Source organism: Mirounga leonina, unplaced genomic scaffold (assembly GCF_011800145.1).
Source record: "Mirounga leonina isolate KUSES-001 unplaced genomic scaffold, KU_Mleo_1.0 Mir_106, whole genome shotgun sequence".
In the NCBI taxonomy this organism is placed as follows: domain Eukaryota; kingdom Metazoa; phylum Chordata; class Mammalia; order Carnivora; family Phocidae; genus Mirounga; species Mirounga leonina.
The window spans coordinates 2,134,923-2,155,548 of record NW_023270232.1 but is presented as its reverse complement, the minus strand read 5'-3'; the positions used below and the strand labels follow the sequence as shown (position 1 = coordinate 2,155,548).

Genomic DNA, 20,626 nt, shown 5'->3' with positions numbered 1-20,626 from the left:
TTTTCTTTTTGTTGAGGTGATTTTTTCCATCTTGTCATTTTGTCCAGAGGAGAATAGATGAATGAGAGAACAAAATGCTAACAGGGTAACAACGTCCCCAGAAAATATAGCCTAAACAAATCAGAAAAGACCTAAAGCCAGGGGGAAAGAAAGGGAAAGAAAGAAAAAAGAAAAAGAAAAAAAAAAAAAAAAAAAGAAAAAGATAAAGATAAAAACAAAGAAAAACAACAAAACAAAGAAAGCAGACAATGATCAAATATGATCAGGCTGGTGCATAGATCAGTGCCACACACTAGATTTTGGGTGTATTTTGGTTTGTTAGAAGAAAGTGCCTCCCAAATATTTAAAGAAAGAAAAACTTATATATGTACAAAAATAAGGGTTGATACAATGAAGGAATGGAATATGACTGTAAAGATGAAAATTATAAAAGATTTAATAAAAGGAATTGATAAGATATGAAGTTGTTTGAAAAAAGAAAGAAGAGGATTTTAAAAAAAAAGAGAGAAAAAAGGGAGAGAGTGTAATCAGGCAGGAGACTAGAACAAAGCCATACACTAGAGATTTAGGGTATATTTTGATCTGTTAGAAGAAACTGTATCTGAAAATTTTAAAGAGAGAAAAACTTATATATATATATGCCAAAAATAAGGGTAACTACTATGAAGGGATAGAATATGACTCTAAAAATGAAAAATAAAAAAAAAAAAAAAATAAGGGATTGATAAAATGTTGGTTGAAAAAGGGAAAAAGAAAAATTAAAAAAAAAAAAAAAACAGTTAAAAAACATTAACTTTGAAAGACTAAAGAATCCCAGTAAAAAAGCCATGGATTCTATGTGCAGTATTCCCCTAGCACTGGCATTCTGCCATTCTCGTTGATCGGTAAAACTGGTCTTGTCTGGCTGTTCTTGCTGATCTTCTGCGGGAGGGGCCTGTTGCCATGGTTTCCAAATGTCTTTGCTGGCAGTGGAATTGCCCCACCCTTGCCTGGTCTGGGGTAAATAATCTGCTTGGGTTTACTCTCAGGAGCTTTTGTTCCCTGCAAGCTTTCCATGCAGTTTTCGAGGCCGAGAGTGAAAATGGTGGCCTCCCAATCTCCACCCCACAGGAGCCAAGAACTCGGGGCCCTGCTCCTCAGTAAGCCCCAGAGAAAAGCAGTCGATCACTCCTGTCTCCCCGGTCTCTGGCTGCACTCCGTGCTCACCTGGCCTGTGACCGAGCGTTTCTATCTTTGGCACCTGAGTCGGTGTGGAGTCTCCAAACCCAGCAGATCCCTGTGGTGCGCTCCTGAGCCACTCTTCCCAGGGGAGGAAGGGGAGTCTCCCCGGATCTGCCGCTTGTTGGGTCCCTGCTGGAGGAGCAGTGGCCCGACTGTGCTGCAGATCACAATTTATGGCAATCTGGAGCTGAGGGCCTGCCCCTCGGCTCCATCTCTGCAGCCAGCTTTCCCACTCCGATACCTGGGAGCTCTGCCACACTCAGGCACCCCTGGTCTTCCTGTGACCCCAAGGGTCCTCCGACCACACTGTCCCATGAGGGTTCCACCCCCCGCTTAGCCACTGGAGCGACATCCCTCAGTGGAGCTGACTTCTAAAAGTTCCGATTTTGTGCTCCATGGCTCTATCACTTGCCAGAAGCGGCCGACAGAGGCCCCTCCCCCGCCGTCTATCCTCCAGAATATTGCTTGGGATTCACTTCTCCGCATGTCCTACCTTCCAGAAAGTGGTCGTTTTTCTGTTCAGAGGGTTGTTGCTATTCTTTTCTTCGATCTGTTGAGTTTGTAGGTGTTCGGAATGGTTTGATCCCTATCCAGCTGAATTTCCGAGACCAGACGAAATCCAGGTCTTCTACTCCTCTGCCATCTTGCTCCGCCCCCCTCCCCCATGAAGTGACAAGACACCCCCTTGGGGCTGATTGCCAAGATAATCAACCATGTGATTAGAAGGTTGAAACTTTGGAACTTACAGTCCCATCCTCTGGCATCCAGGGAGGAAGAGGGACTGGAGGTTGAATCAGTTGCTGAAGGCCAGTGATTTAATAAATCATGACTATGTAATAAAGCCTCCCTAAAAACCCAAAAGGACAGGGTTTAGAGAGCTGCCAGGTTGGGCCTATTTGGAGATGTGTGGAAAATGGTGCAACTGGAGAAGGCGTGGAAGCTCCTCACCCTTCCCACGTAGTTTGTTCTATGCATCTTCTTCATCTGGCTGTTCTGAGTTATAAAAGTTAAATCTAGTAAGTAAAATGTTTCTCTGAGTTCTGTGAGCCACTCTAGTGTATTAATCAAACCCAAAGAGGAAGTTGTGGGAGCTGATTTATAGCCAGGGGGTCAGAAGTACAGGTAATAACCTGTGCCTGCAACTGGCTCTGAAGTGGGGTGGAGGGCAGTCTTATAGGACTGAACCCTTAACTTGTGAGATCTGATGCTATCTCTGGGTAGGTAGTGTTGGAACTGAATCACAGAACACTCATTTGGTGTCCAGAGAATTGCTTGTTGGTGTGGGGAAGCCTCCACTATAACTTAAGTTCTATTACACACCAATGAACATTAGTTGAATTGGAACGCCATAGTTTTATTTTTCTATATATTTGGGATAGCAGATATTTTTTAAGTGTTTTATAATCTGCATAGTGTGGCTTTTAATCAGAATTAAGTATTCCATCATTATGTTTTATTTTTATTTTAATCTAAAAATGTTCCTCAATTTGCACCTATATGTCACTCAAATCTAAAAACAAGTCAGTTGGGACTAAAATCTAAAATAACATGTAATCTATAAAAATGTAGATAAAAACATAAAATTCTGTGTTTACAATTTTTCCTATTGAAGAGATATAAGCAAAATCATCTTGTTTCTTTGTCAGTGTGTCCTTTTTTCCCAATGAGTACCACATCTGAAGTCAGAAGAAGCATGAATTGTAATATGCTGCACTAATTTGATCTGTTTACTTTCAGAGAGCCATATCCTAGAAGATGTCAACAAGTGTATCATAGCATTGAGAGACCAGGATGCTGATAATGTAGACCGTGCTGCAGGTGCTATCAGAGGACGGGCAGCAAGAGTTGCTCACATTGTCACAGGTGAAATGGACAGTTATGAGCCAGGAGCTTACACTGAAGGTGTGATGAGAAATGTTAACTTCCTTACAAGTACAGGTAAGTCTCAGTCCGCAGTAACAGCTGCACTGTTCCTGATACTTGATTCCATGTAGCTACCAAATATTCATACACATGGCAAGCAGATCTCTACCTGTGTTGCTTGTTTTGAAATGGAGCTACTCTCCCATCTGATAGGTCCTTGAATCTTGTGGTTATATGATTTGAAATTTATTTCTAGAAGTAAATATTTTCATTGGAAAAAACAAGTCTTTTATAAATATATGCATTATATAAATTACCCACAGGCCTTAGCCATTTATGAATGTTTATTAACACCGTAAGTGTTAGGTATATAATTAGGCCAGATGTGATAAGTATGTAATCGTTTCCAAATTCTCTTTTAGCTGTATCATTGGTACCCCCAGGTTTTTGTTTACATTTCTTAAACAGCAAACTTATCCTGCGTTTCCAGAGAAATGCTCTGTGCCTTCTTCCACGGTCTGTTTGCAAAAGAGCATTTTATTCTTTTACATAATCTTCTTTGATTACTTAAGAAATATGGAATCATTGTTTTGGTTGCAGCACCCAGGTTAATAGTTTCTAAATCAGCCAGTAAATGCTTATTTTGAATCACTCGTTAAAATGCATTCTTATCTTTAACGCTATTGACATTTCTCTATGAAACTTACAGAAGCATTTGAATTCAATGGATTTAGAACAAAATGGATATAATTTGAAGGAAGGCAATCAATTATTTTTAGAAGTCATCATGGCAGAACCTTTTCCTGTGAAAACCCTTTGTGCTCTGTGAAATCCCCAGGATGAAGTTTTTTTTAGTAATTACCTCTTAATACTAGGGTGATGGTGCACCCATTATTACTAAAATATTAGAAATTCCATACTTAAGTCATCGATTCTATCTAGAGAATTATTCCTTAGTTATGGATAGGGCATATCAAATTTGGACAATATGCACATTCTTTAGTGAAAGTGGTAGAAGGAATGAGGATGGGTGATTTTGAGGGGACAGGAGAGGGCTGCTACTTAAAACTAAATGACTAAGAGAAACATATCAACAGTCAAATAAATCTTCACTAGGGACTAGTCCTGAAGAGGTATACTGCAAGGTAAGCTGAGCAAGGTTTGTAGAGAATTAATGATTAATGTTGCTATTTTCCTAACATCTTGAAAATCATTGATGAATCTTGGCATATAGTTTTCTCATGATCTCTTTAAAAATATTTCTAAAATAGTGAAACATTGAAGATAGGCTAAGGAAAGATGGAGGAAGTGCATCTGCAACTCTTGATGTCATATTTCTACAACTCAAAAGCCACTGATGTTACAAATAAGGTACATGGTAGATCTCATGTGGCACGTACCACACATACCACATAATGAGGTATGGCAATGTATTTACTTAATGGAGATGATTGTGTTATGGGAGTTCTGTGTCTCTTCTACAAACTAAATTTGACTGGTCTTTCCTTATTGGTCAAATCAAGTACAGAGTTATCTGATTTTTTTTTTTCTACTTTCTGAGAATGGAATTGTAAGTAAAAGAAGAATGCATCAGGGGTTCTATTTTTAGCCAAATAAAAATTTCCTGCAGGGAACTGAATAGGTCTAGTCTACCAGGATTTTACATGTATCTTGCCACTATCTCAGTTTTTTAATCATATTAGCAGTGTATTGTGAACACATTATTGTGGTCACGATGTCTACCAAGTTTACAGCTTTAGTTTCCATAGCATAGAGTTTATATCTCTATGAGCAAAGTGGTGAAAATGAAATTCTAAACTGTCCAGGATGTAAAGTGTGTTGTGGGAACCCTGTTTACAATCAATTCTTAGAATCTGAAATAAGAAAATAAAAATTAAGCAAAGTTATTTACACATTTAATTACAAGTTTGTCAATAGCTTTATGATTTATAATGACCTTACACAATAAATAACCAATATGGCTACAAAATCCATTCATGCAGAAGATAGAGAAGTCCTTTTTCCTCTAATTAGTTGTATGTAACTTTAATTAAAATTCTCCAGGTAAATTATGTCCTATGCCCCAATATAATAAATACAGAATGATTCTGGGTTGTTCTGTAAGTCTCATTATTAATGTAACTATAATTTATGACTTTCCAATTTTGTCATTTTAGTTTTTCAGATAATTTTTTGGTTTATCTTTGGGGAAGGATTCTCATTGTTCTATTATTTGTCTAATTCCAAACTTTTCTCCAGTTTTTCTTGAAATTTATCAAAAGCATATCTCACTAAAGGGAATTCTGAGCAATAAATTAGATGAAAGTGCTAATTAGATCAGTTTGATCTTAACCAAAGTTGAAATACGTGAGCATTTTCCCTCCCGTAGAGATATTGTCTATGAAAAATACTTTCAACTATTCTATCCTCCATTATTAAATAACAGAAGACGTTCATCTTTGTTCAGATCTGCTCGTAACTTGGACTTATTATTTATAAATAATCATCAAATTAAGTAATTGGAAATGTTATGTTTTGTGTCATGAAGCCTTAATAGTTCACATTTTATCAAGTGAATGGTCTATCTATGTGGCCTATTTTTCTTTGCTCTTATACAGTTCTCAGGTCTTGACCCTGCTTCCTGAAAATAACTTAATAAGGAACTATTGTGAATTGTTTTTGTTACTGAGACTTCCTTAACACTGCAAAATTTGCCTTAAAGTACTGTAATCAATGATGAAACCTAAGACATGCTTATCTAAATCACAGAGTGTTTTTGGAACACTGCACCTTTGATTTTAATCAGACTTTGTGGCTCATTAGCACATTTTCAAGATTTGATGATCTTCTGAGTGTTTTCTCAGCATTAGGAAGCAGAGCTGCCCTGTTACATTTTAGGAATTTGCATTGTTCATAAACCTTAGCAGTTGGTTTTAAGTGAAATGTAGGCAATATCTGGAATGCTGCATTTCACTCAACAGAGGCATGATTTTGTAATCTCCATGTGATATTCTTTATTCTGCCCAGTTTTTTTTTCCCTTTTACGAAGCTTCTTCATCTGTCAGGAATTCCTGATAGGGGAGAGGAACTATATTAGCTTTTTTTTCTGTTAAGTAGCAAACTTTCTCAATTTTAATGTGAAGGCTTAGAAGTTATATTCTTAACACCAACTTCAGTTCTTTCATACTAGGCTGGGGAGAAACCTAAACAAAGAGGGAACTGATAACAGTATTTTTTGTATCTGATTTATGGACTCTTACCAAATTCAGAAATTAGCAGGCCCCAAAGCATCTGTTGCAAACCACCAAACTCCTCCTGGTTTCAGTGTCAGCCAGTCTCATAGACCAAACAGAACAGGCACATATATGAACCTGACCGAGACATCCTGGTGGCATCCACTGCTGGCAACTTGTAGTAAAGGCAAGTAAAATGTCATTTATCAAGTACTTCATCAGGCCCAAACTGGAAAACTTGGACCCAGAATCGTCCCCCTAATAGAATGGAGAAGAGTCATATGGTTGCAATTTTTCTTTTTAAAGACACATGAGATAGTTGAAAATAATCTCGAGCCAACAAATATTTCCAAAATTTTCTTGTAAATTTTTCTTGTGACCAATTTAAACAATAGACTTTTAAAATGAATTTTATCTAAAAATTATTTTAAAAATTTTAATAGCAGCAACTCCTATCAAGTCCCTTTCATTTAATATTTTTCACATAAAAATATCCTACATTTTGTAGCCAGATTAAAACATGTTTACTTACTTTTCTTATGTTGCATCTCTGGTCTATAACCTTAAATAATTATAGGATAAAATACAAAGGTTTTAATTTTTGTAGTTTTTACACTCCACAATCCAGCAGAGGTTGAAAATTCATGGTCCGTATACTAGATATGACTCAAAGTGACACAAAGAATTTTTATGTGTCCAGTAGAGTTTTGACCAACATAATTTTGTTTTAAGAATTAGTTCCTAATGTTATACATACACACACACACACGCACACACATACACACATATATTTACCACAGATTATTGGCATATCCTGATAAATGGGAAAGTCTGGCAATACTAGGGCAGAGTTTGCCTGGAGCTTAGTGATGTTTTCCTTTTCTATGAGCCTGGACCATACTCTCCTACACTCCCTTTCATTATATACCTAGACTGCTTCACTCACTTAATTTATCTATCTGAACTTTGTAGGCATTTGAGTTCACCTAAACATGCATTCCTGTGTGTGTGTGTGTGTGTGTGTTCCTATTGTGAGCCAAAGGCACTTTCTACTCATCTAAGTTGGTAGTTTCACATTTTATTTTCACATTTTATCCATCTTTCAAGAAATAGCTTACATCCCATGTCTTCTAGGAACCTTTCTTTACTCCCTCTGGCAATAGTGAATTCTTTCTGACTTCATGTACTGTAGATTTTAAAGGACTTGCTACTCAGTTGAATCATTCCAGACAACTATATGCTGTTGATGAACTCTTCAGAAATACTTACATGGAAATGACTTTTCCTTCAAATAGAATGTAAGTTATAAAAGGAAAGGAAACTTGTATGTCTTGCGTTTATTTGTTTCTCTTTGCATCTCTTCCAGACCTACCATTATGTCTTGCGTGTGCTAGATTAAAACAAAACAAAACAGCAAAACAACTCTTGCATTGTGTCTATATGCCTGTACTAATTCTATTCCAGCAGTGAAAAGTCTTTTCTTCTCTACTGACCCTCTAAAATTATAGTTATTTTCCAACACTTTCTCAAATGCCACCACCTTTGCATAGGAGCTTCTGATTCCTCTTCAGGTAGAAATAATTGCTCTATTATCTGTGTTACCATGGATGAGCTTGTTTTTTAGTTAATGCTTATTTCACTTTTCCTTGTATAGTCAGTCATTTACATACAAGTTTCCCCAACTAGATTATAACATCCTTAAAGGCAGACACCATACTTTATTATTTTTATATTTCCCAGTAGCATTTTACCCATAGTGGAGGTGCCCAAGTACTTTTACCAGCTTAAAACTTAAAATTCACTACAATATTGTACTGTGAAACATTGTAATACGGTTAAGCAAGAGAACAAGTTATCATCCCAGTTCAGGAAAAGCAAAAAACAAAACTCAAAAATAGTGGACTATGTCAAAGGCTGGGCAGAGAAACGGTCAGGGAAGTGATTAATTACTGTCCAGAGTGAGATATTAGCTACTTACAGAAAACTTGGGGTCAGATGTTTAAAAGATCCTTAGCAAGCTTTTGAACAAGAGATCGTGACTTTTATGTATTCTATTACTTATAGGAACTGTCTTTGAATGGCATCTGGTGTAAGATCCCGCTGAACCTAATTTCACTAATGGTTCTAGCAACTCCCTGTAAGGGGTAGCAACCATGCCTTCAAATTCAGAAACTGCTGCTGGTGAACTTCCTTCCCCTGGTAACAGTTTGAGACAGGACCTCCAGTTAGTACTTTCTTCCTTTTGGCCTCAGCTCTAATCTGACACCCTTTAACACAGTCAGAGAGCATTAACAGGAAGCTTCTATCTGCCGATCATTTGGCTAACCTGGATAAACAAGTGTATCCATGTTGGTGATGCCAAAATCAGAAGTTAAATGACAACCCAGCCTCTTTATAGAAGAGGAAGATCCCATGGCTTCAGATGTACTTCTGTGGCTGCAGGATTTGGGTATCCTGGGCCAGCATTGTGAGTTAAAGAAAGCAGTTACTAGAACTTCTGAGTGGAAAACCTGTTTTCTGCCTAAAGATAATTGGATTTGAATAGGATCCATATCTAGTTAGTGGGCTGAGGATACTTCTTTATCTTGCCATTTTAATTAATTGGAAATATAAACCTGTCAGGAAAAGAGAAGTGCTATAAAAACTGAAATCTGTATATCCTGGGGATGCAAAGGCTTTTTGACCTTTTTGGTAAGGTTAGATCCTGAAATAAGTGCATGGAATAACCTAAAAAACCACAGTTGATAATAACTTTATTAATAAAAGAATACATTAATAAAAGAATCCATTCTGACATGGCAGAAATTTTATTGTCAAAAGAGGAAATAATATAGAGTGCTTAAAAATGGATTTCAGAAAATCATAAAGAGGGCCTAAAATATTCCTATGTCTGGACTATGTAAACTATGTAACTTTGAGGCTGATGCTAAGTGAGGTATGAGTAGGAAAGGCCTAAAAGGAAGGAAACATTGGAAAAAGAAGTGGAGAATATGGACCCGCTGAGTGGATGTGCACCAGTGCAAAGAGGTTCTAGGGTCTCGTACCTTCTTTAAGTCTAAAACTCCGATGACCAGGCTTTGATGCATGTTCTCCAGCCAAGGAAGATATTATCTAGAAAGAGAAATAGATCACACCTTTCTTTCTCATCTTATTTGCACATACTTTCAGTAAAAAGATTAATTCAGATTTATTTTATAGGCCTTTATGTGGTAGGGATAAATACAACAATAACTCATATATAAAGGATTAGGCATGAAGTTCCAGTTTTAGCTCTGGATTCCAAACAGTGGAATCTATGACTAACTCAAGTAGAAAAACAGACAAACACACAAACACAGGAAGATAGACTACAAGGGATGCCACATATTAGAATTCAGCTAGTCATCCCGAAGAGTAGTCATGTGAGGTGCCCTTCCAGCCCTCTCTGAACATTTAATGCCATTATTGGCATCCTAATGTTATAACACTGGACCCTACAGGTGGTACATTCATTTGTCACCACATTCCAGATATTTCCATCAATGGAATAAAAACCTAAACAAACTCCTGCTTTTGTCTCACTTGCCGTGAATTCAACTTCCCTAGCAGAGGCATCATATCCCAAGAGAGTGTAAATCATGTGCCCACACCCTGACTGTCGGTATGGGGGCGGGGGTTGGCAAGTCCTGGCTTTGAGCTTCTGTGGAGATAGTGCTTGGCCTCACGCTGAGACCCTCATACAGGCAGACTCCCTGGCACAAGAACAGGCTTTGGAGTCTGTGAGCAAAGGGATGTGGGCATGTCAAAGAGCAGGAGAGGAGGAACATCAACAAGGGAGTAAAAGGACCCAGAAATGCTGCCGTAATCACCCAGTTAGGAGCACTGCCTTTCAGCATCCTGTTGCCAAACCCAATCTTTTTGATGGTCTATAAAACTTAAAGACAAGTATAAAAGCATGCTTTATTCCTGATAGATGTATTAAATGAGGTATTATGGTAGCACTTCAAATCTAAGTATGTTCCAGGGTGGATGTGCCTTAGCAGAATATCTGATGTGAATGTGATTCTGCTGCCAAGAGAGTGTGAAAGGTAGACATATAGGAATCTGTGAAGTCTGGGGAAAAAGTGATAAAAACATTTGTCCTTCAATGATTTCTTCCTTTGTTCTTTAATAACAATGACAAGAAAACAGTAATGGGATTGTATCCTATTATTGTTCATAGGTAGAGTGAAACTGTATCAAAATAAATGATTTTGTTTTAAATCCAAAGGACAGGGAGTTTGACTTCATTTATTTTAAGATCTGCTAAGTACTAAATATTTTTTGTAACAGCATAAACCAGTGTCTTCTAAAATCATAGTGTGTACATAGCCCCTGGGAAAGAGTAGTGGCTATTTAAGGCCAGAGAGAATCAGAGGCTCTGGAGTCCTAAGCAGTGTTAGGTCCCTCCCAGCAATCCTGAGAGCTACAGGGATGAATACCTTAACACATCAATAACCCGCTCAAGCACACCCTTGTCACAACACAGGAAGCTCTGGGCTAGGCTATTATCTACTGGCTAATCAGACAATTAAGTCTCTTTATAGGAGAATTACTGTAAAATGTTTTGAGAGCTCTAACATAGTATATGTTTTTTAAAAATGTAGACAAATATCTGGCAGGAGTCTCCTTCCTTCTACTCCGTCTTGAAAGTCAGATTTATGAAACTAATGAAATAACTCCCTTTAGTTGTTACAAATATCTATTTCATGTATTAATAGCCCTGGGTGGTAATGATAGTTAATTTTACTTTTTTAGAGATCTTAATATGTAGTCTGGAAAGTCTGGTTATATATTTATTGATGTGAGCTGGTAAAATTTTACATACTCATCTGTAAAACTAAATTTGAGATTCGAGTTCACTGAGACTAGAAAATAAACTGAGGTGGTAGGTCTCTCAGATTTTCTTTTCTCTGGCTTTGAAGTGAGCAGTAACCATGTGAATGTATAAATCAGATTGCATTTCCTCTGGTGTTAAATAATTGGTGCACATAGTAGAGCTTAATTGGCAATAGTTTTAGCCATTTCATCTCCAGCCTCTCTTTCCCAACTGTCTTTCATATCATGTTTTTCCTGGGATTCTTTAAATGTAGTCCTGGTTGTGTGGGCATACCACAATGGACAGGAGGACATTGCCACATTTCCCAGATGAGAGTATGTGTAGTGAGTGAAGATTTAAGCATTTCTAAGGTAAATAGCGCCTATAGCTGTTGGCAGAAGAAGACAGTATTGCATTTATATTATTAAGCTTTGTGGCTATAAAAGCAAATGCTGAAAAATCCTATCATTGTAAAGACAGAAACAAATGATCAGGCCCACATCTTCAAATAACAGGGCTATCTATAAGCTTTGTTAATAGATGTGAGTATTTTCTTCAGTGAAGTCAACAAGTTGTTTATCATAATTGGGTGAGTTAAAGATTATTTCACCTCTTGGTATAAACTATAAATTTGGGAAAAACTATAAACATATTCTGTATCTCAGGATTTTCAATGGAGGAAGAAGAGATGATTTGACTGAAGGAAGAAAGGGTATTTTCAATGACAGCCACAGTTGGGAGAACAAGACCAGGAGCAGATCAAGTGGAATAAACATTGGTCAGTTTTCCATTAACCAACTCAGTGAGGATAGAGATAGTTCAAGAAAAAATAAAGAAATTTTAGGCAACTGGAAATTCTTTCTCACCGTGTGCCCATGCTGATTTCTGTGGACATATATTTTCATTTCCCAAGTTAAATTTTCAAGCTAATGGTAATTGCAACTTCCTCTTTCGTCAATTACAAAAGAAAGTATTACTGTTTAACAATCCCACATAGCAGGCTAAGGACCTTGGAACAAGTTTCTTCTGAAATGTATTAGTAACCCAGTGGTACCTTGGAAAATGTAATATATTCTGGTGATCACCCACCATTTACTTTTACTGTCTGCCAAAATCTATAGCAGTTAAAGTTAAGTGAACAATTTATATTATAAAATTTCTCTGCTGATGTAGGGGTTTTTAAAGGTATCATTTATTATAAACACTGCTGGCAGTATTTCTTTAAGGTTCCAGATATTCTAAAGTCTATGTTGATTGTAGGTTACAGTGATCTAAGAAAGGCTATGTGCATTCTTTTACCACTTGCCTCAAAATTCCTATGTAACCAGAAAGAGGAATTAAGAGTATTGATAAAAAAAATTTAATAATAAAAATTGAGGGAAGAAGCAGTAAGTTAAAATATTATACTTCTCTTACCATCTCTCCTACTTAATTTTTCTTTCTACCAAGTGTACTTCTATATGGGAATTGTTTATTATTTGTGTTTATTAATATATTTATGCTGGGGCACCTGGGTAGCTCAGTCAGTTAAGCATCTGCCTTCCGCTGAAGTCACAGTCCTGGAATCCCGGGGTGGAAGCCTGCATCTCATTGGGCTCCCTGCTCAGCAGGGAGTCTGCTTCTCTCTCTGTCCCTCCCCCTGCTTGTGCGCTCTCTCTCTCTCTCTCTCTCAAATAAATAAAATATTAAAAATATACATTTATCCTATCTTCGCAATTATAATCAAATAATTTTGAGACCAGAGGCTTAAAATGTGTTTTTCCCCCTTGTTTTTTATCTATTTAAAAAGTTAACAAGAAGGCAGACTGACAAGATATATCTATCCCACCTTTGTTTAACATCCCTTTAAAGTAACAGTAAAGGGACACAAAAGGGAATAAACCCATAGTAACAAATTCATGGGTGTGGCCTCATCAGGAAAAAACTGAACCCAGAAGATAGAAAGTATCTGGAAACATGCAGATAGAAGAAAGAGAGTAGCAAACCTCTCAATATGCACAAATAGAGGTCATCAAAGAGATTAAGGTTCCATCTTGCCTGAGACTGACTGACCAGCAACAGTGGATTCTGGAAAGCAACCAAGCAATGGCTTCACATTCAGTGAGCAAATTAATTTGAACTTAGAATACTACATTCATCCAAAATGTGTGGTAAAATAAAAAGTTTTTTTGTCTGCATAAGAACCCAGAGTATCTAAGTTGCACAAATTCTTTTTGAGAAATAACTTGCAAAGACAAACGAGGAAAAAACAGACCTAGTAAGAGATGGAAAACTGATCGTGAATCTAACTCAGGAATGTAATGGATAAAATGACAAGATGGCAGATCCCTACTAGCTCTATAAAGTGACTGATCCAAAATAGAACAGAAAGTCAAGAGACTGCAAGAAAAAAAAAAATTCTGAAAAGAGCCTGGAGTACATTCAGACAAACAAAATCACTCAATCACTCACAAGACAAAGAAAGCAATTCGCTATCCTCTTTAAAAGATATTAGTACAGAAATCCCACCAAGCAGGCTTAGAATATCATGAACCTAACTACAGAATTTTAAAACTTTATAACTTTGATTGTATTGTTATCAGCTTATACTTAGTTATTTATATTTGCTTATTGTTTATATTTGTCATGTGTTTTGTCTTTGTCAAAAACCAGATTTCTTACATGGTAAATATTATCTTTTTTGCCCATTATGAATTTATATCTATATATATGTATGCATAAATGACATATGCACACATATACATACATACGCATATGTTTATATCCATTTATAATAATACAGTATATATAGATATTTTATCATATCACTTATTATATTTAATATTATTATAACTGTGCAAGTACACATGCTATATTATATGTAAAATAATGATTTTGTGTTTATTAGTCATAGTGTAAAATAGAGTTATCTTACAGCATGACTGGGACATCTCCAGGGGTGTCTGGAAGTCTGGTACTGACTGTCGGCTATGATAAAGATGATGGACTAACTAGTAATTTAGAATGTGTTTATTGGTGGCTTACACGATTGATGGCTTACACTTGTTTAACTAGTAACATTGCTCAGCTTGGCTATATGACCAGTGGGACATAAAAGACTCTACTGGAATCTTTGGCCTGTACTCTCCCAAACCCACACTTCTTTGCGTATATCTTGATGGTTCATAATGCAGAAAATGAAGTGCATTTTGTGTGATTAAGAAAGGACTCTATAGATGGGCCTACAAATCTCCAGGTCTTGATGCTGGCTGGCACATTCTATCTCCTGCTTTGCTGTATTCTTGAATAAGTTTCATGTGAGTACATTCTATAGAATTTTTCAAACTCTTTTAATTATACAACCTTGTGTAACTATTGCATCATAACTCATTTATCCCCCCCAAATGTATTTGAAGATACCAATAAAAACACACACACATAGTCACTCTCACACACCTACTTTTTAAAAAGATTTTATTTATTTATTTATTAGAGAGAGAGAGGGAGAGGAGCAGAGGGAGGGGCAGAAGGAAAGGGAGAAGCAGACTCCCCGCTGAGCAGGAAGCCCAACATGGGGCTTGGGGTGGGGCTCAATCCCAGAATCCCAGGACCCCGGGATCATGACCTGAGCCAAAAGCAGATGCTTAACCTACTGAGCCACCCAGGAGCCCCTCACACATCTACTTTAATCATACAGAATAAGGCAATTAGGTTTTGTTGTTAATTGCTTTTTTTTCCTTTTTTGGAAGTCCTCAGTAAGCTTTCATAATCGGATATAATGCAGCCTGAATTGATGGATCATCCTTTGTTTTTTTTTTTTTCCTGATGTCTTTTCTAGCTCTGAAAACTTAGTGGCTAAATTTTTTTTTATTTAGAATAATTGACTTACACAATATATCCCAATAGTGAATGGACAAGCCTTTCTCATCAGTGCTGACTCAGCCTTTTATGGCTTGTTTTCTCCAGTACTGTGATCTGTCCGCCAAATTACCATTTCATTACCCTGCCTCCTTAAAAACTGTACAATAGCAAAACTTACCCTCTCTATATTAGTTATCTATTGCTGCATAAAAAATTACCCTAAAATTTAGCAAATTAAGACAATAAACATTTACTGTCTCACCGTTTCTGAGAGTCAGGAATCTGAAAGCAGCTTACCTGGGTGGTTCTGGCTCAGGGGCTCTCATGAGGTTGCAGTTAAGCTTTTGGCCAGGGTTGCCCTCATCCAAGTCTCAACCAGGGCTGAAGGATCTGCTTCCAAGCTCATTCACATGGCTGTTAGCAGGAGACTTCAGTTTCCTGCTATGTGGCCCTCTTCATATGCTGCCTGAGTGTTCTCACAATATGGCAACTGGCTTCCCTCAGAGCGAGCAATCCAAACAAGGGAGAGAGTAAGAGAAAGAGAGAGCCTAGGGTGGAAGTCACCTTTTTGTATAATCTAATTTCTGAGGTGGTATACCATCATTTTTGCTATATTCAATTTGTTAAAAGGGAGTTACTAAGTTCAATGGGTTACTAAGCCACTTGAAGACAGGGTATAAATATCAGGATGCAAGGTCATTGGGCCATTTAACAGATTGCTTACCATAACTTCTGATTTTTTTTTTGTTTGTTTTGTTTTTTTACTTTTTTAAATTAACATATAATGTATTATTTGTTTCAGGGGTACAGGTCTGTGATTCATCAGTCTTACACAATTCACAGCGCTCACCATAGCACATACCCTCCCCAATGTCCATCACCCAACCACCCTATTCCTCCCACCCCCCTACACTCCAGCAATCCTCAGTTTGTTTCCTGAGAGTAAGAGTCTCTTATGGTTTGTCTCCCTCTCTGGATTCATCCTATTTAATTTTTCCCTCACTTCCACTATGATCCTCTGTCTTGTTCCTCAAATTCCTCCTATCAGTGAGATCATATGATAATTGTCTTTCTCTGATTGATGTATTTCACTTAGCATAATACCCTCTAGTTCCATCCATGTTGTTGCAAATGGCAAGATTTCATTTTTTGATGACTGCAGCATAATATTCCATTGTATATATATATACCACATCTTCTTTACCCATTCATCTGTTGATGGATATCTAGGCTTTTTCCATAGTTTGGCTATTGTGGACATTGCTGCCCTAAATATTGGGGTGCAGGTGCCCATTCAGATCACTATATTTGTATCTTTGGGGTAAATACCCAGTAGTGCAATTGCTGGGTCATAGGGTAGCTCTATTTTCAACTTTTTGAGGAACCTCCATACTGTTTTCCAGAGTGGCTGCACCAGCTTGCATTCCCACCAACAGTGTAGGAGGGTTCCCCTTCTTCCGCATCCTCACCAACATCTGTCGTTTCCTGACTTGTTAATTTTAGCCATTCTGACTGGTGTGAGGTGGTATCTCATTGAGGTTTTGATTTGTATTTCCCTGATGCCGAGCGATGTTGAGCACTTTTTCATGTGTCTGTTGGCCATTTGGATGTCTTCTTTGGAAAAATGTCCATTCATGTCTTCTGCCCATTTCTTGATTGGATTCTTTGTTCTTTAGGTGTTGAGTTTGATGAGTTCTTTATAGATTTTGGATACTAGCCCTTTATCTGATATGTCATTTGCAAATATCTATTCCCATTCTGTCGGTTGTCTTTTGGTTTTGTTGACTGTTTCCTTTGCTGTGCAGAAGCTTTTTATCTTGATGAAGTCCCAAAGTTCAATTTTGCCCTTGCTTCCCTTGCCCTGGCAATGTTTCTAGGAGGAAGTTGCTGTGGTTGAGGTCGAAGAGGTTGCTGCCTGGGTTCTCCTCAAGGATATTGATGGATTCCTGTCTCACATTCAGGTCTTTCATTCATTTTGAGTCTATTTTTGTGTGTGGTGTAAGGAAATGGTCCAGTTTCATTCTTCTGCATGTGGCTGTCCAATTTTCCCAACACCGTTTGTTGAAGAGACTGCCTTTTTTCCATTGGACATTCTTTCCTGCTTTGTCGAAGATTAGTTGACCATAGAGTTGAGGGTCCATTGCTGGGCTCCCTGTTCTGCTCCATTGATCTATGTGTCTGTTTTTGTGCCAGTACTATACTGTCTTGTTGATGACTGCTTCATAATAGAGCTTGAAGTCCGGAATTCTGATGCCACCGGCTTTGCTCTTCTTTTTCAACATACCTCTGGCTATTCGAGGTCTTTTCTGGTTCCATACAAATTTTAGGATTATTTGTTCCATTTCTTTGAAGAAGGTTGGTGGTATTTTGATAGGCATTGCATTAAATGTGTAGATTGCTCTAGGTAGCATAGACAGTTTCACAATATTTGTTCTTCCAATCAATGAGCACGGAACGTTTTTCCATTTCTTTGTGTCTTCCCCAATTTCTTTCATGAGTATTCTATAGTTTTCTGAGTACAGATCCTTTGCCTCTTTGGTTAGATTTATTCCTAGGTATCTTATGGCTTTGGGTGCAACTATAAATGGGATTGACTCCTTAATTTCTCTTTCTTCTGTCTCATTGTTTGTGTATAGAAATGCAACTGATTTCTGTGCATTGATTTTATATCCTGCCACTTTACTGTATTCCTGTATGAGTTCTAGCAGTTTTGGGGAGGAATCTTTTGGGTTTTCCACATAAAGTATCATATTATCTGCAGAGTAAGAGTTTGATTTCTTCTTTGCTGATTCAGATGTCTTTTATTTCTTTTTGTTGTCTGATTGCTGTGGCTAGGACCTCTAATACTATGTTGAATAGCAGTGGTGATAGTGGAGATCCCTACTGTGTTTCTGACCTTAGGGGAGAAGCTCTCAGTTTTTCCCCATTGAGAATGATACTTGCTGTGGGTTTTTCATAGTTGGCTTTTATAATATTGAGGTAGGCACCCTCTATCCCTATACTCAGAAGAGTTTTGAGCAAGAAAGGTTGCTGTACTTTGTCAAATGCTTTTTCTGCATCTATTGAGAGGATCATGTGGTTCTTGTTCTTTCTTTTATTAATGTATTGTATCACATTGATTGATTTGTGGATGTTGAACCAACCTTGCAGCCCAGGGATAAATCCCACTTGGTCGTGGTGAATAATCCTTTTAGTGTACTGTTGGATCCTATTGGCTAGTATTTTGGTGAGAATTTTTGCATCCAGGTTTATCAGGAATATTGGTCTGTAATTCTCCTTTTTGATGGGATCTTTGTCTAGTTTTGGGATCAAGGTAATGCTGGCCTCATAAAATGAGTTTGGAAGTTTTCCTTCCATTTCTATTTTTTGGAACAGTTTCAGAAGAATAGGTATTAATTCTTTAAATGTTTGGTAGAATTCCTCTGGGAAGCCATCTGGCCCTGGGCTTTTGTTTGTTGGGAGATTTTTGATTACTGCTTCAATTTCCTTAGTGGTTGTGGGTCTCTTCAGGTTTTCTATTTCTTCAGTTTTGGTAGTTGCTACATCTCTAGGAATGCATCCATTTCTTCCAGATTATCTAATTTGCTGGCATAGAGTTACTCATAATATGTTCTTATAATTGTTTGTATTTCTTTGCTGTTGGTTGTGATCTCTCCTCTTTCATTCATGATTTTATTTATTTGGGTTGTTTCTCTTTTCTTTTTGATAAGTCTGGGCAGGGGGTTATCAATCTTATTAATTCTTTCAAAGAACCAGGTCCTAGTTTATTGATCTGTTCTACTCTTCTTTTGGTTTCTATTTCTTTGATTTCTGCTCTGACCTTTATTATTTCTCTTCTCCTGTTGGGTTTAGGCTTTATTTGCTGTTCTTTCTCCATCTCCTTTAAGTGTAGGTTTAGGTTGTGTATTTGAGAACTTTCTTATTTCTTGAGAAAGGCTTGTATTGCTATATACTTTCCTCTTGGGACCACCTTTGCTGTATCCCAAAGATTTTGAACAGTTGTGTTTTCATTTTTATTTGTTTCCATGAATTTTTTTTAACTCCTCTTTAATTTCCTGGTTGACCCATTCATTCTTTAGTAGGATGCTCTTTAGCCTCCATGTATTTGAGTTCTTTCCAACTTTCTTCTTGTGATTGAGTTCTAGTTTCAAAGCATTGTGGTCCGAATATATGCAGGGAATGATCCCAATCTTTTGGTACTAGTTGAGACCTGAATTGTGACCCAGGTTGTGATCCATTTTGGATAATGTTCTATGTACACTAGAGAAGAATGTGTATTCTGTTGCTTTGGGGTGGAATGTTCTGAATATGTCTGTGAAGTCCATTTGGTCCAGTGTGTCCTTTAAAGCCTTTATTTCCTTGTTGATATTTTTCTTAGATAATCTGTCCATTTTAGTGAGGGGGATCTTAAACTCCCCTACTATTATCATTGTCAATGTGTTTCTTTGATTTTGTTATTAATTGGCTTCTCCCATGTTAGGGGCATAGATATTTACAATTGTTAGATCTTCTTGTTGTATAGACTCTTTAAGTATGATATAGTGTCCTTCCTCATCTCTTGTTATAGTCTTTGGTTTAAAATGTAATTTCTCTGATATAAGGATTGCCATCCCAGCTTTCTTTTGATGTCCTTCTGATGAGGGTGTTTTCCACCCCCTCACTTTCAATCTGGATGTGTCTTTGGGTCTAAAATGAGTCTCTTGCAGACAGCATATCAAAGGATGTTGTGTTTTTTATCCAATCTGATATGCTGTGTCTTTTGATTGGGGCATTTAGCCCATTTTACATTCAGGGTAACTATTGAAATATATGAATTTAGTGCCATTGTATTGCCTACCAGGTGACTGTTACTGTATATTGTCTGTGTTCCTTTCTGGTCTATGTTACTTTTAGGCTCTCTCTTTGCTTAGAGGACCCCTCTCAATATTTCTTGTAGGGCTGGTTTTGTGTTTGCTAATTCCGTTAGTTTTTGTTTGCCCTGGAAGCTTTTTATCTCTCCTTCTATTTTCAATGACAGCCTTGCTGGATATAGTATTCTTGGCTGCATTATTTTTCTCATTTAGTGCCCTGAATATATCATGCCAGTCCTTTCTGGCCTGCCAGGTCTCTGTGGATAGGTCTGCTGCCAATCTAATATTTCTACCATTGTAGGTTACAGACCTCTTGTCCCGAGCTGCTTTCAGGATTTTCTCTTTGTCTTTGAGACTTGTAAGTTTTACTATTAGATGTCAGGGTGTTGGCCTATTTTTATTGATTTTGAGGGGGTTCTCTGTGCCTCCTGGATTTTGATGCCTGTTTCCTTCCCCAAATTAGGGAAGTTGTCTGCTCTAATTTGTTCCAATATACCTTCTGCCCCTCTCTTTCTTCTTCTGGGATCCCAGTTATTCTAATATTGTTTCATCTTATGGTATCACTTATCTTTCAAATTCTTCCCTTGCGATCCAGTAGTTGTTTATCTCTCTTTTTCTCAGCTTCTTTATTCTCCATCATTTGGTCTCCTGCCTCTTTTATCCTAGCAGTTAGAGCTTCCATTTTTGATTGCCCTCATTAATAGCCTTTTTGATTTTGACTTGGTTAGATTTTAGTTCTTTTATTTCTCCAAAAAGGGATCCTTTGTATCTTCTATGCTTTT

General features: G+C 37.4%; 1 protein-coding gene across 1 annotated transcript in view; it reads left to right on the top strand.

Moving 5' to 3' along the window:
• The window catches only part of LOC118017833 (catenin alpha-3-like), a 1,833,615-nt gene that overhangs the window by 1,372,641 nt on the left and 440,348 nt on the right, over nucleotides 1-20,626 (top strand). Inside the window, exon 13 of the mRNA XM_035016112.1 lies at nucleotides 2,959-3,159. Within this exon, the coding sequence (XP_034872003.1) occupies nucleotides 2,959-3,159 (201 nt within the window). The remainder of the gene's footprint in view (nucleotides 1-2,958; nucleotides 3,160-20,626) is intronic.